The sequence below is a fragment of the Nannospalax galili genome, unplaced genomic scaffold (genome assembly GCF_000622305.1).
Source record: "Nannospalax galili isolate Female #2095 unplaced genomic scaffold, S.galili_v1.0 scaffold290, whole genome shotgun sequence".
NCBI classification, from domain to species: domain Eukaryota; kingdom Metazoa; phylum Chordata; class Mammalia; order Rodentia; family Spalacidae; genus Nannospalax; species Nannospalax galili.
Window position 1 is genome coordinate 2,791,454 of NW_008331486.1, and position 25,098 is coordinate 2,816,551.

A 25,098-nucleotide genomic window follows, 5' to 3' on the forward strand; every position below is an offset into this window, starting at 1 on the left:
GCCACCTTAAACTCTGCCATGTTGCTACCAACCCCCGAGAAAGACACTGAGATTCCCCATGATTGTCAGCAAATACTTGCGGAGATGCATGGGACTAGGGAAGACCTCACTGACCAGCCCCTAACAGATGCAGATGCCACCTGGTATACGGATGGGAGCAGTTTTCTGCGAGACGGTGAGCGTAAGGCGGGGGCGGTGGTGGTTGATGAGAAGATAATTTGGGCCCAAACACTGCCAGCCGGAACATCGGCCCAGCGGGCTGAATTGGAAGCCCTGACTCAGGCCCTAAAGTTAGCAAAGGGAAAAAAGGTCAACATTTACACTGACAGCCGCTATGCGTTTGCCACGGCTCACGTACATGGAGAAATTTACCGGAGGCGGGGGCTCCTCACCTCAGCTGGGAAGGACATTAAGAACAAAGAAACAATAGTTGCCCTTCTACAAGCCTTGTACTTGCCTAAAAAGGTCAGCATTATCCATTGCCCTGGACATCAGCGAGACCAGGGGCCGATTGCTCGGGGCAATCAGATGGCAGATGAAACTGCCCGTCAGGCAGCAGAAGGCACCTGCATTCTCTACACACACACAGACCTTAAGGCTGAAATTGAGGCACAAACAAAGGAGGGAGATGCTCTTTTTACCTACACTGAACAGGATTTGGAACTCGTTAGGAAGCTCAACGCTACCCTGGACCCAGAATCTAAAATGTGGGAATACCAGGGTAGGATAGTGCTTCCTTGAAAGGCAGCCTTTGAGCTAATCTCCCAACTCCACCAGTGGACGCACTTAGGACATAAGAAACTAAAAACACTACTGGAAAGAGAAGAACAATTCTATTACTTCCCAGACCTTAACCAGCTAATCCAGAAAGTAGTGGGAGATTGTGTCTCATGTTCCCTGGTAAATGCTTCCAGATCAAAGGTCCCATCTGGCATGAGAGAAAGAGGGACATGACCAGGGACTAATTGGGAAGTAGATTTTACTGAGGTCCTCCCAGGAAAATATGGTTATAAATATCTCCTAATGTTTATAGACACTTTCTCAGGGTGGGTTAAAGCTTTCCCCACCCGGAAGGAGACAGCCCAGACTGTGGTAAAGAAACTGATTGAAAACATCTTCCCTCGATTCGGATTGCCTAAGGTAATTGGGTCTGATAATGGCCCAGCCTTCATCTCCCAGGTAAGTCAGGGAATGGCCAAAGCACTGGGGACTAATTGGAAATTACATTGTGCTTACAGACCCCAGAGCTCAGGCCAGGTAGAACGAATGAATAGAACAATTAAGGAGGCTTTAACTAAATTCTCGCTGGCAACTGGCACTAAGGACTGGGTGACCCTCCTCCCCCTAGCCCTATATCGGGCCAGGAATACTCCTGGGCCCCACCATGCACGGTCTAACCCCCTACAAAATCCTTTTTGGAGGACCACCTCTTGTTCTCAATGTAACTTTATCCCCCTTGCCCTCTTTCTTTGATAACCTCAGCTTAAAAACAAGACTCCAAGCCCTTCAGATCATCCAGAACCAGGTTTGGAAGCCCTTGGCTGCTGTCTACCGGCCTGGGAGTCCACAAATGCCCCACTCCTACCAAATTGGAGATCAGGTGTACGTGAGAAGCCGTCAAAGGTCCTGAACACATGAACCACTTCGGCTGGGAATTAGTCGCCATCATCATCATCTCTGCAGCCTTGATTATCCTTGTTGCCATCATCACATTGGTACTCATGGACCTTGTTTAAAAACTATAACACAACTTCTCACAATGCAGCTGACTCTACTCCTCGGAGAGATCTGCCTACTCCTGACAGTGAAATGCCTGCCGGTTTATTCAGCTCCATGGTACAATCCTCATGTGCCTATGCAGCTGACATGGATGGTGACAAATTCTAAAATGGGCCATATACTTCGGCTCGCCAACTCCATGAGACCAATGGGTACCTGGTTTCCTGGCCTGTCCTTTGATCTTTACAATTTGGCTAAAGGCTCATAGTATTCACAACAGACTGACACAACTCCTAAAAATCCATACCTAAACTACAGATTCTGGCAGTGGTATATCTGCTCTGGGAGAGAGAAAACCCATCGTTGTGGGGGGCCCATAAACTATTTCTGTGCCAATTGGGGTTGCATAACTAGCTGGTCTGACCCAGGGTGGCCTAATAAAACCCCCTGGCTAACTACTCTAGTGTCCACCCTAGTAGGCCCCCTAGTTATTCTTTTCCTTCTCTTAACCTTCGGACCATACATCCTCAATAAACTGCTACAGTTTATTAAAAACCGAGTATCAGTAACTCAGGCCTTGGTCCTCACCCAACAATATCATGCTTCAAAAAGAACAGAAGACCTATAGATTTTATGATTAAAATCTTGCCATAAGGGGGGAATGATGAAATCAAGAGCCCCCCCCCAGATCAAAGTGGATTCAAACCAAGTCCCCCAGGCAAAAAAAAGTACAAGGAAGTAAAATAAAAAAAATAATTCTAACTGCTGAGAAAAAACTGACCTTTTCATGCTCCTTGCACAAGCTGAAAATCACCCGAAACTTCCCCCTCCAACTGCTGCCGGCCCCCTCCCACTGCTGCCAGTTTTGGTTTGTGGTTTTTGCCTTTAAAAGTAGCCTGTAAGCTGAGCTCGCTGCTGCTGCTCTCTCTCCGAGTGAGGCAGGAGCCCGTCTGCGCAAACGATTAAATCCTCTTGCTTGTTGCATCTCCTGGTCTTGGGACTGAGTCATTAGGGTGTGACCTTCCGTGGACGTTGGGTACCCCAGACCGGGGGTCCAACAAAAACCAGCACTCAGGAGGCAGAAGAGGGTAGGATCTCTGAAAGATTAAGGCCCGCTTGGTCTACACAGTTCCAGGCCAGCTGGAGCTAAGGGGAGACACTGCCTCAAAAAGACAAAATACACACACACACACACACACACACACACACAAACCAAACCAAACCAACCCCCGCCTCAAAAAAAGAATCAGTGCTGCCTTTTTTGGCATTACTGAGAACATTATTAAATAAGTTTTTTTGGGGGGGGGCATCTTTTTGAGACAGAGTCTCCCTGTAGCCCCAGCTGGCCTGGAACTCTCTATGTAGACCAGGCTGACTTTGAACTCACAGAGATCTGCCTGCCTCTCCACCACACCTGGCAAGATTTCTAAGTGTAGCTTGTTTAATCTGCTGTTTGCTAAAAGGTGTTTACATGATGAACTGGGTGCAGTGTCTTTTGACAGTAGCACGTGAGTAACTCATGAAGCCATGACATTCTAATTTGTGATTTCCTTTTTAGTTGTTACTTCTTGGCTAACAGCTGTAATTCTCCATCTTCTTCCCCAAACCAGTATGTTTCCAAGTACCTCTTGAACTACTTACCAAGATGTAAACTAAATGCTGTAAACTTTTTTGGTTTTATCTTTATTTTTCTATTCTAATTTTGACAGTTTCTCAATCAAAAGGAAAGCTGGTAATTCTTGAATTTTTCAGCTATATCTTTTCTGTATGTGATACTAGAAAGAGAACCCCTAACACTGCACATGCAAAGTTGGTGTTCCTGAGTGACATGTTCATTCTTTTGACTCTAAATTTATAACTTTCCATTTGCATACTGAAAGATCACTCCTTCTGGACATCATGATTTTACTGTTCCTAAGCATTATCAGTTCTAATTTGGGGGGTGGTATTAGTGGTCAAACCTAGGGCCTCACACATGCTGAGCAAGGGCTGTCACTGAGCTACTGCTCCTTACTGTCCTCAGAAGTAAATTTGAGTTTTGATGCTGTCTGTGCAGTTTCCTAAAACATTTTCTTGCTTTTTAAATTTTGGGGGACAAGAAGGAGATAGGTCTTACAATATAATCTGGGCTGGACTCAAATTCATGGTCTTCCTGCCATCTCACCTTCCCAAAAGCTAGAACTACAGCTCTAAGTTGATGAATCTGGCACCAATTCATCCACTTCTTGCCAGTGATGCTCTTAGTTTCAGCCACCTGAGTAGCTAGCACCACAGGCATAAGTCACTCTGTAGGCTTCAGGTCATTTTCTTACATAGCAAACAACTTTAAAACCAACTGCTTAAAATAAAACCATTTATTAGAGTGATTTTATGGATTCACTGTTTGAACTGTGTTCAGGTGCAGTTTACCTAGTCTCAGACAGACCTTACTCATGCAGTGTTAGTCGTGTGTTCACCTGATATGGTAACATGTGCTTATCCGCAAGTGTCATCAGAACAGTCAGAAAGAATATCTGTATTTTGTTTTGTTTTTAGACAGAGTCATATCCCCTGCAACTGGAGTTATGGCAGTTGTTAGCCACCATGTGGGTGCTGAGAATTGAACCTGGGTCCTCTACAAGAGAAGCCAGGGCTCTTTACTGCTGAGTCATCTCTCCAGCCCCAGAAACTACAGTTTTAAGTCCAGTTTCATTATTCTTCTCACAAATAAAAATTCAGTTCAGATAACAGAACTAACTATAGATAATCACTGCCCACATGCATTGTGAGTTTTCATCATTTCTAGGTTCTCCCACATCTCTAGTGAGCAGATGCACAGGAAGGAAGACCAGGCAAAGGATTTTCAGTGGTGGTTGCTGATAACCTCTTTAAAATTTGTAACAAGCAGCTGCTGTTAGGCGCTGTATTCTTACACAAAAGCATTTGTCAGCACCAGCTTTTTGACACGTGACAATTTTTGAGTACTTTTATAAAGACAATACAGTCTTTTGGCAAAATTTCAAGGCAGCATCACCTGCAAGTTTCTTTGAGTTTCTTATTAAACTGATAAACTTAATAAATGTCAATAATATACTCTGTCTGGGGAAAGCATAGAAGTAAAAGCTATGTTTCACTTCATGACTATTTAACTCCCTGTGCTTAGCATAAAGTTTTATAGAGGAAGGGAATTTTGTATGAGGGCTGAAAAGTACCTCAAAGTGGATTTAAAGTCTAGAACAAGGTTCCTAACAGTAAGTGATAATATACAAACACTTTTTCACATTTATAGCAATGAACAATGTTGGCTGCATTTTTAATATTATTTTCCTCAAAAGCATTTATCATTCCAGAACCAGCCATGGGGACAACAAAGATTGCTCAGCAAGTAAAGGTGCCTGCTGCCAAGCCTGACAACCTGAGATCCACCTCTGGGGCCCACATGGTATAAGGAGAAATTTGACCTCTGACCTCCAAATGCATGACAAGGCTCATGTGCGAGCCTCTACACACACAAAATAAATAGAAATGTAATAAAAAAAATTAAAGAGAATCAGTTATAAAATAGACATGTTTTACAAAATAAGGTTAATTTTTTTTAAAAAAATTTAAAAATACAAGTGTGACACTCACCTCTCTCTAAATCCTCAGTGCTGTCATAGGGTTCACCAGCACAACTGACTCAACCTGATCCACACAGATGTTTCCACAGTGAAGCTGGAATGTCAAAATTCTGGAAGTTTCTATAAAATCCACCATCTTCACTCACTCAAATTAGCTAAAATCAGGGGTGCCTACCTACACCTAAAATTCAAGCCCAACAGATACTCTTTAGCCTCCTTTGTCAGTCTTCTATAGGAAACATTCCTCAATCCCTCACTCCTTACAACTCTTCTGTTTTTACAATCTCTTTCCTTAGTCTGCTCTTTAAGTGCTTAGTGTCTCTGTTGTGTATGTTTACACACACAAATACATACACATTCAAAGTTATTTGGGAATTGTGGCCATTAATCTAGGATTCAGAATTAAATTCTTTCTAACTCTAAATCCAATGTTCTCTTTTTTTCTACCACATGGAATAGCAATCAAGATTTATTTTCCACAGTCCTGAGACTGAACCCAGGGCATTATGAACACATACTAGACAAATGCTCTACCACCAAGCTATATCCCTAGCCCTAGATTTTCTTACATTAGCAAGGACCTCCTCCTCGCTTTCCTCCTCCCCCTCCTCCTTTTTTAAGAAGCAGAGTTGGAGTTCAATAAAGCTGTTTAACACAGACTTAAGCATAAGGCACATAACACCCCCCAAGAGCACGGATGGGGACTTCTTGGAGAGTCTCACATGAGAAGTTATTTTCTGGGAGCTAATTCTGTTTCCCAGGGCTATGATTGCTGCAGCTCTCCAACTGTATTAGTTGTGATGAAACACTGTGACCAAGGCAAATTACAGAAGGAAGAGTTTATTGGGCTTATGGTTCCAGAAGGATAAGAGTCCATCATGGAGAAGAGGCATGCAGGAGGCAACCGGAACAGAAAGCTAACTGCTCATATCTCCAAGCAAGCATAGGAAGCAGAGAGAAAGCAAAACTGGAAATGGGATGAGGCTATGAACTCTCCAAACTGATCCCGTGTACCTCTAGCAAGACTACACTGGTAAACCTCCACAAACAGAGCCACCAACTACAACCAAGTATTCAAATCCTAGGAGCCTATGATGGACATTTTCATTCAAACCACCATACCAATGAAGCTGTGGTCCAAAGCCAAGGAGCATGCTGGCTTCACTGACCCAGGCTTTGGTTAATGAGTACCCAGCCCATTTACACATTCTTCTTCATGGAGAAAGGACTACATGACAGGGACATTATATCTGCTCCAATCCATACTCTTATATGTGTATTAGCCAAGATGGCATTTAAGACTGACAAAACCAAATGGAACATTTCCTTGTTTAGTACTGGAACTCATTATGTAGTACTGGACTCAAATCTCACAGGGGTCTACCTGCCTCAGGCTGGGATTAAAGGTGTGCACCACCACTCCTGGCAATACTAGCAAATTTTTTTGCTTTATTTTTACTTTATATGTATGCATATATTGTGTGCATGTATGTTAAGTGCACCTATGTCATGCAATGCCCATGGAGGACAGAAACGGGCATTGGATCCCCTGGAACTGGAGTTACCGACAGTCGTTAGCTGCCATGTGGGTACTGGGAATCGAATCCAGGGTCCTCTGCAAGAACAGCCAGTGCTCTTAACCACTGAGCCATCTCTCCAGTCCCTAGTACTAGCATTTTTTCAGCATTAAATTACAGTTATTTATTTACTTATTTGGGGGAAGGTACATGTGCTAGAGTATGTGTATATGGAAGACAGAGCAACTTGTAGGACTTGGTTCTTACTCATCATGTGGGTCCCAGGCATTGAACTCAGGTTGTTAGGCCTAGCATCAAATACCCTTACCCACTGAGTCACCTCTCAAGCACAGTACCAATTATTTTTTTTATATCCACTGATATGTACAGTTTTAAAATTTAGGTAGACAGTATATGATGGTTAATCTTGATTATCAACAGAGTTTAGAATCACCTAAGAGTCATATCTTGGGGTATATCCTTAAAGGCATTTCTAGAGAGATTTAACTGAAGATGGAAGATCCACCCTGAATGTGAGTAGTACCACTGCAGGGGCTGGGGGTCCAGACAGAATAGAAATGAGGACCAGCATTCTTCTCTCTGCTTTCTGACCTTTCTGTCACAATTCCTTCTCCACTATGGTGGGCTGCACCTTACTGCAAACCAAAATAGAGCCTTCAGGTATTTTATCACAGTAATGAGAGAAAATTAACTAATATAGAATGGATGTGTAAGTTTCAAAGGTGTAAAAGGTTGAGTGTTTTTGGCAGGGGAGGATACCTTAAGAAGACACCCTATGAATTCCTTTGCTTGTCAATGCGTAAGCAAGTTTTTGTTTTTGTTTTGGTTTTTTGGAGACAGGGTCTCCCTGTAGCCCCAGCTGTCCTGGAACTCACTATGTACACCAGGCTGGCCTTAAACTCACAGAGATCCGCCTGCCTCTGCCTCCCGAGTGCTGGGATTAAAGGCGTGCGCCACCACGCCCGGCTTGTTTTTGTTTTTTAATGAAAAAAAAAAAAACAAAAAAACTCTGAGAGCATGTGACTCACTCTCATGGAGGCTCACTGTTTTTCTTTATATCCTGTCCCTACTGTAGCTGGTACCTAGACCAGTGATGCTCACACATAAAAGGCACTGAACACTTCATTCATGCCTAATGATGGCTTATAATGTTGAAGAGCTCTGAATAATTGCTCTGTATTTCAATTCAGACATGCTATGTCAAATAAAGCTTAGGAATGACAAACCAGCTCTGGAGTGTTCTGTCTAGACACACAGCTCATAATAGCTTTATTTTCTAATGATATCATGCACATGGCAAAAAAGGTTGCCAGTATTTTTTGTTCTTAAAATAAGTCTCTCACTATGCTGTCCAGGTTAGTCTTGAATTCCTAGGCTCAAGAGACCCTCCTGCCTCAGTCTCTGAAGTAGCTAGGGATGGCAGGCATATGCTGCCATGGCCAGTTGGATTTTAAGTTTAAACTCCAGGAAGTTTTAGGCCTTACTTGTCTGTGTGGCAAAATCTAAAGAAGTTCCACAATTGTTGGTATGTCAGAAAAGCAAGAGAAGTCAGACAAAGGTAAGAAGTCAGAGGCCTCCGTTCCCAGAGCCAAGCACTCACTGATGTTTGGGATTCTTATTCCCACACTGAGGAAGAACTTTAGCATCTGCAATAGCACTTCCCAATAACACTCAATGAACACAGGCAAGGCTGTAGGACCAAGATAACTAGAGAGGTTATTGGAAGGACATCTTAAAGATTTTTAATTTTCTCTTTTTACTCTTCTGGGAGGATCCATTTTTTGTAAAGATTACTTTTACTTTCTGTATGTGTACATGTATGTGTATATGTATGTATGCATGTAGCCCAGTGCACATGTGGAGATCAGAAGACAACTTCTCTTCTTCCACCATGTAGGATCAAACCCAAGTCATCAAGCTTGGCAGCAAGCACTTCTATCTGATGAGTTGTCTCACTGCTCCTACTCCTGGAAGATTTTAAAAACTGACTACAGGCTGGGCATGGTGGCGCACGCCTTTAGTCCCAGCACTTGGGAAGCAGAGGCAGATGGATCTCTGTGAGTTCGAGGCCAGCCTGGTCTCCACAGTGAGTTCCAGGCCAGCTGGGGCTGCAGGGAGACCCTGTCTCAAAAAAGACAAAAAAACTGACTACAGATCCCTTAATCCAAACTGATGCCTGATCTAACTTCCAGCAGCCACAGTAAGATGTCCTGCTTTGTTTCTACTAAGACTTGTTAAGATCGTAGAAGAGCCAGCAGCTTATCAGACAAAGCTTTGAAAGTGAAATATTTTATTTATTTTATTCATTTTTATTTTATGTATGTGTGTATTGCCTGAATGTGGGTAAGTGCACCTGTGTTGTGCAATGCCCTTGGAGGTCAGAAGAAAGAGCCAGATTCCCCAAGAACTGGAGTTACAGGCAGTTGTTAGCTGCTATGTGGGTGCTGGGAATCTGGGGTCCTCTGTAAGAACAGTGCTCTTAATTGCTTAGCCATCTCTCCAGCCCCTGCCAGACCTTTGAAAGTTAAAAAGAACTGTTCAGAAAAGACTAATTAGAATGAATCTGTTCTAATATTTAATATTTTAATATGATATTTAAATTGCTGATTCTGCTAGATTCTGGAGAAGCAGTGGCAGCATAGCTTTGAATCTGTTCAGAACCTTCCCAAAACTGACTCAACAACCAGATAACGAACCTAAAATTCATAGACAACATTTTCATCAAGACCAAGCTAGGGCCCCAAAACAACACGATCCATGTCCTTATTTGAGATCAGGGCACAAAGAGAAAAGCTAGGCATCCATATATTAGGATGACTGTGTAAGGACACAGGAGAGGGCAGCCATCTGTAAGCAAGGAGAGGGGCTTCAGAAGAAATCAAACCTGGTAACACCCCTGAACTTGGACTTGCAAACTCTAGAACTGTGACAAAATAAACGTCCACTGTTTAAGTACCCAGACTCTGGTATTTTGTTACAGCAGGAATGGTAGTTTGAATGAGAAATATCCCTATAGGCTCAAGTATTTGAACGCTTGGTCAGTTGCTGGTACTGTCTGGGGAAGTCATGCAATCTTTAGGAGGTATGGCCTTGCTGAAGGAAGCGTCACAGAGGGCAAGCTTACAGAGTACATAGCTTGCCCCACTTCCAAGTTGCCCTCTCTGCTTCCTGTTCTGACCTCCTGCTGCCATGCCCTCCCAACCATTATGGACATTCCCACACTCCCTCTGGAACTGTAACCATAATCAACTTTCTTCTATAAGGTGCCTTGGTCACAGTATTTACCAAAGCAAAAGAAAGCAACTAAGGAGCAGGCCTTGCAAAAGAACATAACAAATGATGAGAATCTGACACCCAAAATGCAGGTAGATAGTGACAAACAGCCCAGAGCCTGCTGTCAAATTGTATGGAGGGGAACTAAAAAAGGAAACAGAGACAAGTGCCAGAACAATGAAGAGGACCCAGGACAGCCAGAATGATTCATAAGGGAGCCATGAGAAGAGCCAAAACTGGACAGAATTTTGCCTGAGCCATAAGCCACACAGGGTTACTGAGTACTGGAAATATGGCTGATCTGAACTGAGACGTACAATAGTGTAAAGCACTCACTGCATTTCAAAGATTTGGAATGAAAAGAATATTAAATGTCTCAGTAAGTTTTCTACAATGGATCATATGTTGAAATAGAATTACTGACCTACTGAATCAAATTAAATATATTATTGTTTCTTTTTTTCTGTTTAAAATGTAGCTAGAAAACTTGACGTTACATGTGTAGTTTACATTAAATCTCTTTTTTTCTTTATTCTTTTTTTTTTTTTTTTTTTTCCTGAGAGAGGATCTTACTGTGTGGCTCTGGATGGCCTGGAACTTGCTACATAGCCCAGGCTGCCCTTAAACTTGGAGCGATCATCCTGCCTCAGTCTCCCAAGTACTAACATTATAATCATGCCTTACCATGCCCAGCTCACAATACATTTGTAAGCCAATGCTTTTCTAAACCATAAACTCAAGATACCAGTGCACTCTGGTGGCTGTCTGTCTCAAATGCAAGTCTGACTCTTGAGTGGTAAGCCACATTTTGAAAGTATGTACCACATGCTTTGTACAGATAGCTTAATTTCAGAAATAACATATTATTGGTTCGCAAAACTGGCCTCTAGGAGAATGCTAATATTTTCTAAAAGGAGGAAAAGAAAGAAGAAGGGAAGGAAGAAGAAAAAAGATGGAGAAAAGGGTAGGGGAAGGGACAAGGGAAAACTGCTCACTTCTCAGTTATTCTTTTTTAGGGAAAAGAGCACCATAAAAACAGTCCTCTAAATGAAGTATTATAGAAATTCCTTCCTCAATTTAAATACTGGGAACGTATTTAATGTCTGCAATTACTCTCACCTATGGGAGACACAGCTGCACTTCCTAAACACAGGTCTGGAAATACTGCCTTATATAATCCCACCAAGTATTCCATTCTGCTCCCACAGCCTTAGTCACCATGGCAACCAGAGCTCTACAAGTACTTCAGGTTTTGATCATTTTCTGACAGTATTCAAAGCTTTTTCTAACACTATTCTCCCTTCATTACTACTGTAGCTACATATAAGAACTATTACAAGCAAATCACCATTCATTTTGCCCATTTCTTATTTTCCAGACTGTTTTCTTTCACAGTGAATGGAAAGAAGAGCTAATTTACATGTACATATTCTAAAGTGGAATTTGCTATCAAGAAAAACATTCTGTTAAGACATTCACAGCTGGAGAAACAACAGCAGGCTCTGACAACTCAGATGAACAGCTCAATATAATGTAGAAAGACACATCTCCATGAGTTAAAAGAGAATTTATTATACCTGCCCCAATTGGAACATCACAAAGAAAACTTGAAGCCTTTCATACTCTGACATGTACTTTTAGACTGCTCATAAAGGGTTAAAGAGTGACATGATAGAGAATACCGGGGAGTTTCTGAGGTTCTACATTCTATATCTTTATCTGAGCACAAGTCATATGAGTACAGTTATCTATAAGTAGATTACACTTCAACGTGAAGCTTAGCTGGGTAAGTTATGGTTGAATGGTAAAGCCACTGCCTAGTACTGTGTAAGGTCTAGGTTGTATCCCCAGCACTGTGTCCCACGTTCTCTCCCCCTAACACAAGTTTAAAGCTTTCTTCATAATTTGAAGAAAGGAAAGACAGCAAAAAGTTGAGCACAAACAGTGGAAGGAATGCCAGTGTTAATAGCTGACAGTATTGCACCTGGATGCACTTGGCCCGTCCCCCAGTCCCAGTGCTAGTTCAGACTACCAATGTGTGTCATGTTCTCTGTAAGCACTGTGATCCCATTTTCATTTAAACCAACACAAACATGGAAGTAAGAGAACAATTAAAAAAACAAAACAAAACAAAACAAAACCCTTTCTAAGGCCACTAAATGCTAAAGGCACTTAATGTGCAAGCCTGGTGACCTAAGTTGGATCCCTAGCACCCACATGAGTGTGGAAGGAGGGATCCAACTCTGCTTATGTCCTCTGACCTCCACACAGGGGAAATGGAGATGAGTGTGCGCTCACACAAACATCATGTACACACACACACACACACACATGCACACACCGCCTATTGCAAAACAATTACCAAAAAACTACAAAGGAGCATGGTGGTGCACCCTTTAATCCCAGCTCTTAGGAGGCAGAGGCAGGCAGACCTCTGTGAATTCCAGGCCAATCTGGTCTACAGATTGGCAAATTCCAGGCTAGCACCCACATAGTGGCTCACAACCACTTGTAACCCCAGTTCCAGGAGATCCAGTGCCTTCGCTGTTCCCCAAAGGCAGTGTGTCTTAGTTTGTTCTTCATTGCTGTGACAAAACACTCTGACCAGTACCAACTTGGGGAGGAAAGGGTTTATTTGTCTTACATCTCCCAGGTCGCATGCAGTTCATCAGGGAGCCCAAGGTAGGAACTCAGGGCAGGAACCTGGAGGCAGGAGCTGGAGCACAGGCCATGGAGGAACACTGCTTACAGGCTTGCTCCCTTGGCTCCTGCTCAGCCTGCTTTCTTATGCAACACAGGCCCACCTGCCCAGGGGTGGCACCACCCACAGTGGGCTGGGCCCTCCCACATCACTCATCAAGAAGATGCCCCTCAGACATGGCCACAGGCCAGTCCAATAGAAGCAATTCCCCGATTGAGGCTCCCTCAACCCAGGTGTGTCAAGTTGACACTAAAGCTATCCAGCACACAGTGCATACATATAGTGTATTTACAACCATGTAGGCAAAACACTGATACACATAAAAGAAAAAAGATTGCACTAACACACAAAAATAAACTGTAAATGAAAATAACTATCTTTACAATCATTCACTGTTATAAGTTCTGCTCACCCTTAGTATTTGACCTAATGCACAAATTTGTTCATGGCTAGAACTAATAAAAGTTAAATGGGGGGCAGGAGAGAAGGCTCAGCAGTTAAGAACATTGGCTACTCTTCCAGAGGACTCGGGTTCAATTCCCAACACCCACATGGCAACTAACAACCATATGTAACTCTAGTTCCAGGGGATCCAATGCCATCTTCCGGCCTCTACGGGCTTTGCACAACACAGGTACACTTACATACATGCAGGCAAAATACTCATACACATAAAATAAAAATAAATGAATAAATAAAAGTTAAGTGACTATCCTAAAATTTTCAAGGACTAAATTTATGGGTTAAAATCATTTAAATAAAGCAAAATGATGCAAACTATTTACTCATCACATCTAAGAATATCCTAAGCACATTTTGACAAAATATACATGGCTTTAGCAGACAGGCTACACAAATATAACATTCCCTAGAATACTCTATTCTTACATTAATTAAAAGATGTTTTATGAAGCCAGGCATGGTGGTGCACACCTTTAATCCCAGCACTTGGGAGGCAGAGGCAGGTGGATCTTTGTGAGTTTGAGGCCAGCCTGGTCTACATATGAGTTCTAGGATAGCTGGGGCTACAAGAAGACCCTGTCTCAAAAAGACCGAAGGCGGGGGGAGATGTTTTAGGAAAAAATACTAAGTAAGCAAATATATAAAATTGCAATATGAGGCTCACAGTCATTGTATTTTTATATTCCTAGGCTGCTTAAACCCCAATACTTTTATGTATAAAATCAGATGCCAATCAGGTATGGTATGAATAATGTATGCAAAGCCATCTAACCAAACAACAGAAAACAAGATAACTGTCCAACGAAATAGCTCTTCTCACTTGAATAAAAACAATAGTAGACTTTTCTACTTTCCCATTGAGACAGATGAGAAAGACCCACTTTCCCTTGGGGCAAAAGCTAAGCATAGAGTTCCATGCCTGCTCAATCACTGTCAATGTTAATAAGCCTTTACTGTAATCACCCACTTAATGTTTTGTTTTTCCTTTCAATAAGCTAAGATGTTGGGCAGTGGGGTGATCAGACTCCTAACTGAAGGCTGTTAGATACTTCCCAGGTGTCCCACAGTGGTTTGGGGAAGAGGGTCAACAACATTGTCAGATGACTGCTTTCCCACTAGACTACCTTCATGCTAACACTGACTACTTTAAACACTCTACAGACACCTTGAGGAAACCTCAGCTGCTTGTTGCCAAAGTGCAACTCTAGCCCCAGAAGGCAACATTCCAAACAGTTTGTGGGGGCTGGAGAGATGTCTCAGTGCTTAAGCACATTGGCTGCTCTTGCAGAGAACCTGGGTTCGATTCTCAGCACTCACATGGCAGCTAACAACCATTGGCAACTCCAGTTCCGGGGGATCTGACACCCTCTTCTGACTTCCTCAGGCACTGCATGACATGGATGCACCTACCTACATGCAGGGAATACACTCATACACATGAAATAACAATAAATTTATTATTAACTACTAAGCCATCTCTCCAGCCCCATAAATTTATATTTAAAAAAAAAAAAAAAAACAGTTTGTGCCATACTTTGGGCCATTTCAAGTTTCAGTAAACTCTAGATGACCGTGCAGCCACTTTCACCCAGACCAGAAGGGAAGCATTTGCCCTGATGGCCCGGGAAACTTGTGATGAGTAGAAACACAGTCCATTTTGACATGAAGGTCTTCTGTGATTGGTGCAGATACCCTTCTCATACCTACTCACAGCAGGCTGTCTGGCTTACTTGCTGAGCCAACTGAGACACTCTCCTGTGCTACCCCTTTCTTGCAACATTAGACCCAATAAAGGCTTCTCTAGATGATCTTCTCTTGACAACTTTTCTAACACAATATTTTATTTTTATTCTGTGTATTATCTGCATGTATGTAAGTACACCTGTGTCAGGCAAGGCCCTCTGAGTTAAAAGAGGACGTTGGATTCCTTGGTTATTAGCCACCATGTGGATGCTGGGAACCAAACCTAGGTCCTCTTCAAGAGCCGCCAGAGCTCTTAAGCACTGCAACATCTCTCCAGCCCCCACAAACTGGGGCCAGAGTTGCACTTTGGCAATTCACTGAGCCATCTCTCCAGCCCCTTAGCTACTTTTGATTTTAATCATTACTGAAGTACACTGAGCTGGAAACACAAAGAGAGGGTGGCATCAGAGGAGGCAATGGTGGAGAACAATGGCAGAGCAGTGGAGGCAACCAAGGTGGTGTCAACTGCCTCCCTAATGGAGATAGCAGTGGTGAGAGGACAGGAGCAGAAGCAAATAAAGGGCTATCAAGTGAAGATGGGAAACTGCAGGCCCTACTTGCTAAGAGTTTCAGTGAGTTGCAAAGCTTTTGGGACAAAGGGACTCAGACTCCCCAAGCCCAAGTGATATACTAACCAGTGTCAGGGGTGAAAATCCCAATATTCTTTTGCTGAAGGGCTCTGGGTTCCAGCATCTGAGGCCTGTTCCAAGAGCTTTAACACTAGCAGGTGAGCTGCTCTGCTCACGAATGCTAGAAAAGGGGTTTTTAATAGCTGCCAAGTACTTGGTTGCTGATAGTTAAAGTACAAAGCTACAACCCTCCAACCTGACTGCCTGAAGCTCTAAGTCCCTGGCTTCTAAAGCCTAGAGCAATAGGCCCTGGGCCTGCCAGGACAGCCTGTCCAGGATTGTCAACACTGGAAGAATGTCTCCTTGCCTGCTCATAATTCCTTTCCAGATAGAACAGAAAGACCACAGCCAGCTGATTGGTAACACTACTGTTTTATGTTTTGCTTCATTTTGATTTTTAGATTTATTTTTATTTATGTGACTGTATATCTGAGTATATGCCATGGGTATGTAGTTGCCCATACAGACCAGAGGGGAGTGTCGAATTCCCTGGAGCTAGAGTTGCAGGTAGTCGTGAGGTGCCGAATGTGGGTACTGAAAACTTAACTAAGACCTCTGGAAGGACACCAAGCACTCTTCACTGCTAAGTCACTGTTCAGTCCCCAACACTACTGCGGTTTCATCTATAAATAAACTCTGTCAAAAAAAAAAAATCATAATCACTTCTCTGTCATTTGCTTTTTGAGATAGGGTCCCACTCTAGCCCAGGCTAACCTGGAACTCCTGCTGTAGCTCAGAGTGGTCTCAGACTCACTGTGATTCTCCTACCTCAGCCTCTCTAGTACTGGGAGTACAGGCATGAGCTGCCGCACCAGGTGCAATCATTTCTAATAGATATTCAGATACTTATGAAACATTCTACACATAACTTTCAGAAACTTACCACAAATCAACCAGAAAAAAAAGGAGAACTAGAGAAAAGATTAAAGCATCAAGAGTCCACTAACCTTAAACCATTGAATAGCTGTTTAGATTTGTCCAAAAGATAACAGAAATCTGTAACTGTTTTCCTCTCTCCCTGTGGGATGTCATCTTCAGCACCTCCAGAGGACATGATTTCTTTAAGAGCAAATTCAGTCCTGTAAGAAAACATAAGCTCATTTACCCAGTTGAGAGAAAGAGAGAGGCTATAATCCAATAGCATTTCCAAAGACATATACAGAATTTTTTTATCACCAAGATAAAAAGTATAAGATAGTATTGGAAAACAGATAATCTCACATTGTTGAGAATAAAAATTGGTAGAAACACATTAGAAAGCTATTATATAACATTCCTTCATCTAACATAATTTCAATGCCTATTCTATTATAGGCACTGATATGGTTAATAATGTGAAATATTGATTCTTTCACCTATTTGTCCATTTTGATTTTTCTGTAAATTCATCACAGAAAATGATTCTATAAATGGAAAATATCTTCCCCATATTTCATTATCAAGACTAAAAACTGAAAACAACTTAGTAAGTCCAAAGAGTGAACCAGGTATTTACAGAATACTAACCTAACCACTGCACTTACCCTATGGCTAACTTAAACTTCTATTTAAGAAGGTGAAGGTGAGGACTAGGGAGATGGGTCAATAAGTAAAGTCCTTGACACAAAAGCATGAAGTCATGAGTTTGATCCCAGCACTTATATAAAAAGCTGGGTGTGACAATGTATACCTGGAATCCCAGAGGGTGGAAGAGACAGGTAGAAATCCCTTGAGCTCATTGGCCAGCCAGCCTAGCCTAATTGGCTAACCCCAAATCTCAGTGAGAGATTCTGTCTCAAAACACAAGGTGGACAGTACCTGAGGAATGACACCCAAGGTTGTCCTCTGGCACACACACACACACACACACACACACACACACACACACACACACACACATGAACATGAACATGCACACATATGTACATACACACACCAAAAAGAAAAACAGAATCAGTAAGTTTGGAAAAGATATAAAATGTCTCACCCACAGAGGCTTATTTTATTGATGGGGCCAGAGAGCTGGCACAGTGAGTAAAGGCACTTGCTATCAAGTCTGAAAACCTGAGTTTTGATAACCTGAGTTCAATCCCTGGAACCTACAAGATGGATGAGAAACAACTCCCAAAAGCTATCCAGTGACCTTGACACACTAAGGCATCCACACACAAACACTGACCATAAAATACAAGTAAAATGTCTTTTTTTTTTTTTTTTTTTTTTGGTCTTTGTGAAACAGGGCCCCCCTGTAGCCCCAGCTAGCCTGGACTCACTATGTAGACCAAGCTGGCCTTGAACTCACAGAGATCCACCTGCCTCTGCCTCCCAACTGCTGGGATTAAAGGTATGCATTACCACACCAGGCTAAGAGTAAAATGTCTTAATCTATATTTTACTAGATCCAAGCTATCTCCCTATGTGGGGAGGTTTGTTTGGGTTTTTTGTTGTTGTTGTTTTCTTTTTTTTAGAGACAGGGTCTCCCTGTAGTCCCAACTGACCTGGAAATCCCTATGTAGACGAGGCTGGCCTTGAACTCACATATATCCACCTAACTCTGCCTCCCAAGTGCTGGGATTAAAGGTGTGCACCACCACACAAGGTGCTATCTCCCTATGAGATTAGTTATATTAATCAGTTTTGGGTTTTTTTGTTTTGTTTTTTTTTTCTTTTTAAGACAGGGTCTCCCTGTAGCCCCAGCTGTCCTGGAACTCACTATGTAGACCAGGCTGGCCTTGAACTCACAGATATCCATCTGCCTCTGCCTCCCGAGTGCTGGGATTAAAGGTGTGCACCACCACACCCAGCTTAACCAGTCATTTTTTAAAGAGATCTTTATTTTTATTTTTAATTATGTGTATATGGGGGGGGGGGATATGTTCACATGAGTGCAAGTATCTGAGGAAGCCAGAGGCATTGGCTTCCCCAGGAGCTAGAATCATGGGCAATTGTGAGCCACCAGATATGGTTGCTGGGAATTGAACTAAGGGCCTCTGGAACAGCAGTACCTAGTCTTAATCACTGAATCATCTCGTCAGCCCTACCAGTCATTTTTTAAAATATAGGCTATACTGAATTAAAACACACACAACAACTCACTTTGTTTACAGAGAGAGAAATTCTTGGGACAACCTGAGAAAATTTCATCACAGTGAAGGGTGAAAAAAAGAAAACTGACAAGAGCCAATAAGTAGAGCAGGAACTTAGGGTATGGCTGTTATTCTAATTAATAGTTTTCTCTCCAACATTGCTATGAACAGGCACTACAAGGCAGGAAAACTGTTAGCAAGTCTAGAGCTGTCAAGGAGCTACAGGGTAACACAAGGGTGTCACTAGAGCCAGTTGGTAGTAAGTCATTTTCAACATGCATAGAGGGTTTTGGGTGATCCCTGTATGTTCCCATGTTCCCTTCCACCACCTCTCTCTTCAATTCATAGACTAGAGGGAAAGAGACCTTGAGAAGTGCTGAGAAAGGAGTTCACATCATAATATAAAAGACCTTGATCCTGGCAAGCTCTCTCCCAGACACATGCCTGCAACTGGCCCCTTCATTTCCAAAGCCCAGCAGGAAAGTCATAAACCAGGCTAGTTTTCCTGATTCCAGCTCACAGTCTCACTAGTGAGGGCTGCTAATGTCTGAAGACAAGAGTTCACAAGAGGAAAAAAGTAAAATAATAATTAATAAAGTTCAATTTAAGTGGGGCTGGACAAATGGCTCAGTAGTTAGGAGCACTGACTGCTCTTCTAGAGGACCCAGGTTCCCAGCACCCACATGGCACTTAACACACATTCTTAAATCCAGTTCCAGGGGATACGATACCCTCTTCAGGCCTCCACGGGCAGCAGACACACACATGGAGCACTTACATACATACAGGCAAGACACTCATTCACATAAAATAAATTTTTTTTTAAATTTTATGTGTATGTGTGTATTGCCTTCATGTAGATAAGTGCACTCATGCTGTGCAATGCCCGAGGAGGTCAGAAGAGGCTGATTCCCTGGGACTGCGATTATGGACAGTTGTTAGCTGCCATGTGGATGCTGGAATTCAAACCTGGGTCTTCTGAAAGAACAGCCAGTGTTCTTAACTGCTAAGCCATCTCTCCGGCCCCAAAATAGTCTTTTTAAAAAAAAAACTTCAGGCCGGGCATGGTGGCACACACCTTTAGTCCCAGCACTTGGGAGGAAGAGGCAGGCAGATCTCTGTGAGTTCAAGGCCAGCCTGGTCTACACAGTGAGTTCCAAGACAGCTGGAGCTACAGGGAGACCCTGTCTCAAAAAGACCAAAAAAATAAAAAATAAAAATAAACTTCAATAAGGGTGAATATTATAAACAAAGCAAGAATAAATTGTTATTATAAATATATACAACACTGAAATAATGAACTTAATAGAGAGGTTAGAGTAGAAAGGAAACTTTTGAACAAATTCATCAAATAAAAGTGTCAGCTGTATTGGACTAGAGAGATGGCTCAGTGGTTAAGAAAACTGGTTGTTCTTGCAGAAGATCCAGGTTCGAATTCCAGCACCCAAATGGCAGCTAACCCAGGGGATCCGACAGCCTCTTCTGACCAATGCAATGAGGGCATTGCACAACACAGGTGCACTTACCTATATGCAGGCAATACATGCATACACATAAAATAAAAATAATAAATAAAAATTTTTAAAAATATCAGCTTTAAGGTAGTCTGTCAAAAGTTATGAGAAAGATGGGGCTGGAAAGATGGCTCAGCGGTTAACACTGACTGTTCTTGCAGAAGACCCGGGTTCGAATCCCAGAACCCACATGGCAGCTAACAGCTATCTGTAACTCCAGTTCCAGGGGATCCGACAGCCTCTTCTGTCCTCCACAGGCAATGCATGACATGGGTGCACTTACCTACACTCGGGCAATACACGCATACACATAAAACAAAAATAATAAATAAAATATTTAAAAGTTATGAGAAAGAGATGAGATATAAGTCAAGAAATGTGGCACAGAGAAATGAAAGAAATCAACATCCACATAATAGGACAGAGAGATAGAAACACCAAAAGGGTGTGAAGAAGTAATTGTAAAAATAATGACTAAATTTCCTAGAATGAGAAAAATACAAAGATCTCAAACAGAAAAGAGCGGAGGGAGGGAGGGAGGGAGGGAGGGAGGGGGAAGATCTCTCACATGTAAAAACATCAAAGTAAAGCTTATAAAATCTAGAAACATCCTCTCACTCTCCTGAAAACTTAGAGTCACTAGGTGTGTATCTAGGCCTACATGGGTGTTCAACATGAGGAGCAGCTTGCAAGGTTTGCTGGAGCCCCAGCAAGGCAGAGAGGCATATGGAAGGGGGAGGCCTGTGAGGGAGAGAGAAAGCCTGAGCTCCACGGAGAATTTTAACTGTCTAATTACAGCAATGAAACACAGAAAGTACAAGATGATCTGAAATATCTTATATAAAATGAAAGTGTTCAGAGAAGAGTGAAGACAAGCAGAAAGACAGAGGATCATCCAGTCTGAAGGAAATCCTATTGGCCAAATGAGACAATTTCAGAATCAAAACAAAAGATAGCGTAGTGGCGCATGCCTTTTAGTCCCAGCACTCTCTGTGAGTTCAAGGCAAGCCTGGTCTACATAGTGAGTTCTAGGCTAGCTGGGGCTACAGGGAGACCTGTCTCAAAAAAGACCAAAAACAAAAACAAAGGCTAGCAGTAGGTTCTAACCTAGTGAATGAACTAGGAAGTCATATATATAGTAACACTGATGAATAAATGGAAAACCTGTGAGTTGGCTTCAAAGTTCTCTATAAAATGGAACATTTAATTCCAAAAAAGAAAAAGTAACTTTTTGTATTTTATTTTTATTATTTTTATTTTATGTGTATGTGTGTATTGCCTGCATGTAAGTAAGTGCACCTGTGTCCTACAATGGCCTCGGAGGTCAGAAGAGGCCATCAGGTCCCCTGGGACTGGAGTCACAGATGCTGCCATGTGGGTGCTAGGATCTGAATCCAGGTCCACTGCAAGAACAACCAGTGTTCTTAACTGCTGAGCCATCTCTCCGGCCCCAAGAAAATGTAACTTTGCAGCAGCAAAACCTGGTAAGGAATTTAACGATGACATCAATGAAACAACATTTAAAAAAATAATAATAATAACTGCTACCTGAGAAAAGATCATGTGTGCCAAGTGCAGTGGCACATGGGTTTAATCCCAACACTTAGGAGGCAGAGGCAGGTGGATGTCTGTGAGTTTGAGGCCGGCCTCATCTACATAGCAAGATCCAGGCCAGCCAAGACATGTCTCAAAACAAACCAACCAAAGAAGTATGTTGAAATAGCAATATGACAGCAGGTGTGGTGGTGTATGTCTGTACACAACACTAAGGAGGACACAGGAAGTCATGAGCTTGAATCCTGCTTACCAGAGGCAGGCAGATCTCTGTGAGATAGAAGCCAGTCTGGTCTTCCTGGTGAGGTCCAGACTGTTGTAAATTTGTTCTATTTATTTCCCTCCTTTCCTATTCTTTCCTCTTCTTTTGCTTCTAAATTATTTCATTTCTTAATTTCTTTGTTCTTTCAATGTATATATTTATTGAATTTTGCATTTCATACATCTTAATCATATTTAGACCCCTTCCCCTATCTGCCCTCCCATAGCCTGCCAACAGGATTTCATGCATTTTGTCATATATGTTAAGACCTATTGAATCAAGTTTATGTACCTAGATGTCCCTCAGTGTGAGTTCATCCACTGGAGCCTGTTCAGCCTATCTAGCATCACTCCCTTAAAGATCAACTCTCCCTCACCCAGCAATGATCGGCTACCAATAGTTCCTTGGCTAAGGTTGGGGCCTGCCCATTTCCCCAGTTCTATGCTGGGTTTTATTCTGAGTTTGCACGGGTCTTGTGCATGCTGACAACAGTGCTGTTAAGTTCATAGGAGCAAACTCCCAGAAGCCTGGGAGCCTCTGTTTCCTTATCATGCTCTACCCTGGCTCTTACAGTCTTTCCACAACGACCCCTGAGCCCTGGGTAGGTGAGGTTTAATTAAGTGTCCTATCCAGGGACACGTACTCTACAGTCTCTTATTCTCTACGCTTTGACCAGTTGTGGCCTTCTATATTCATCGCACTCTGTTGTGTGAGGGAGCTTCACTGGTAAGAGTTGAGAAATGGATTAGTATTCTTTTCTCTGTTCTGCTGTGTTCCGTGAGCCTAAAATGTAGAGGTTTCACTGTAGATGTATCACTTAGGATGTTCTCTGTGTTTGACCAGTTGTGAAACTCTGTTCATTTCTTAATTTCTAAACAGGGTTTTTCTCCCCCAGTCCTTTCCTCCTTCCTTTTTCCCTCCTTCCCTTCCTGTCTCTCTCCTTCCCCTCCTTCCTTCTTTTCTGCCTCTCTTCTCTTTCCTCTGTCCTGAGAATCAAACCAGCTTTGTGAATGCAAGACCAACATTCTACACCCGAACTACATTCTCTGACCACTATTTATTTATTCATTATTTATTTGTTTGTTTATTTTTGAGACATGGTCTCACTATGCAGGCCTGCCTGGCCTTGAACTTGCTGTGTAGACCTTGAGCTTGCTGTGTGGACCAGACTAGCTTTGAAGTCACAGTGATCCACCAACCTGTCTCCAAAGTGCTGGGGTTAAAGGTATATGCCACCATGCCCACCTCACCCCCATTAATATTTTGTTATATATATACATATTTTTTATTTACTTTTATTTTTTAAAGACTTTTGGGAACATGGTATCACTATGTAGACTAGATTGGCCTGACTCTCTTTATCCTCCTGTCTCTCAGTACCCCAAGGGCTACAATAACAGACATGTACCACCACACCCATCCTGAGCTGACAAATAATGAAAAGTAAACCTTGTGGAGGGAGAGAAATCTACACTTAGGGAGAAATGTTCAGTCTTGAAACACATATATTACAAAGCAGTGAAGAACAGCCAATAAGATCAGCCAGAAACATGAGGGAAAGAAAATAAGAGAAGAAATTAAATACAAAACTTATAATAGAAAAAGCTAAAATTTGCTTCTTTGAAAATAATAATAAAATGTTGACAAGAGTGAGTCAGAAAAAAAGAATTTTAAAAAAGCAATATAAAACTGAATTGCCTGCTGAGGACCTCAAATCACACAGACCCGTCAGCCGCTCCCTACCCTCTTCAAGCTTCAAAAGATAATGGTTATCCCACCCACCCCCAAAAAAAGGTTGGCAGCTAGGCATGGTGGTGCACAACTTTTCATTCTAGCACTCAAGAGCACTCAAGAGTTCAAGGCCAGCCTGGTCCACATAGCAAGTTCCAGGCCAGATGAGAATACATAGTAGGACTCTGTCTCATGAAGAAAAAAGAAGGCTAGGAGTGGGTGTACACTCACATAAAGTCAGAAGGTGGGGCCAGTAAGATATCTCAGCAATGAAAGTACCTGCTGCCAAGACCTGAACTCCATCACCAGGACACACATGGTGGAAAAAAAAGAATCCCACAAGTTGTCCTCTGACCACCACACACACACACACACACACACACACACACACACACACACACACACACACATTCATTCATTCATTCATTCAAACTGGTTTTGTTTTTTGGGGTTTTTTTTTTGTTTGTTTTTTTTTAAGTAAAAAGCAGGGCTTAACAGCACTTGCGTATAATCCCAGGGTTCCAGGGCATGTAGAGGCAGGTGGTTGGTTCCCTAGGGCTCACTAGCCAGCCAGTCTAGCTGAAACAGTAAGCTCCAGGCTGAGACCCTATCTCAAAAAGTAAGGTGGAGTGGGCTGGAGAGATGGCTCAGCGGTTAAGAGCATGTGCTGCTCTTGCAGAAAATCCAAGTTCAGTTCCCAGCACTCACATTGGACAGGTTCCAAACTCCTGCAATTCCAGCTCCAGGAATATCCAACATCTCTGATCTATGATTAGCACCAGCATTCACGTGTATACACACACACACACACACACACACACACACACAAATTAAAAATAAAGGCATGATTAGAAGCTTTTCATTACAGCTTTAACATATTCAGTAATACACTCCAGAGCAACAGTACATCTCTTTCACAGGTGGGTGCAAGTTTCTAGGTTCACAGTTGAATTAATATAGTTATATATTATTGAACTCAGTATAAGCCCTGTAAGACATAAAATTGGATGAGTTTTTAACCTTTAAAAAAGATCTCCATTTCATTTTAGAATATATTGTTCCTTGCAGACAGACTCATTGTTTTTGCTACTAACACTGAGATGTTGGCACTTGCATCTCTAATCTGTGTAGTTATTAAAAATTTTAAAAAGTATAATGATTAACCGGGCATGGTGGTGCACGCCTGTAGTCCCAGCACTTGGGAGGCAGAAGCAGGTGGATCTCTGTGAGTTCAAGGCCAGCCTGGTCTACATAGTGAGTTCCAGGACAGCTGGGGCTACAGGGAGACCCTGTCTCAAAAACACCAAA

General features: G+C 42.4%; 1 protein-coding gene across 3 annotated transcripts in view; it reads right to left on the reverse strand.

The window, feature by feature from the left end:
- Nucleotides 1–25,098, reverse strand: part of Scai (suppressor of cancer cell invasion) — a 151,122-nt gene that overhangs the window by 60,937 nt on the left and 65,087 nt on the right. For all 3 annotated transcript variants that reach the window (XM_008824779.3, XM_029559603.1, XM_029559606.1), the window contains one exon: nucleotides 16,612–16,743. In XM_008824779.3, coding sequence (XP_008823001.1) covers nucleotides 16,612–16,743 — 132 coding nt within the window. The remainder of the gene's footprint in view (nucleotides 1–16,611; nucleotides 16,744–25,098) is intronic.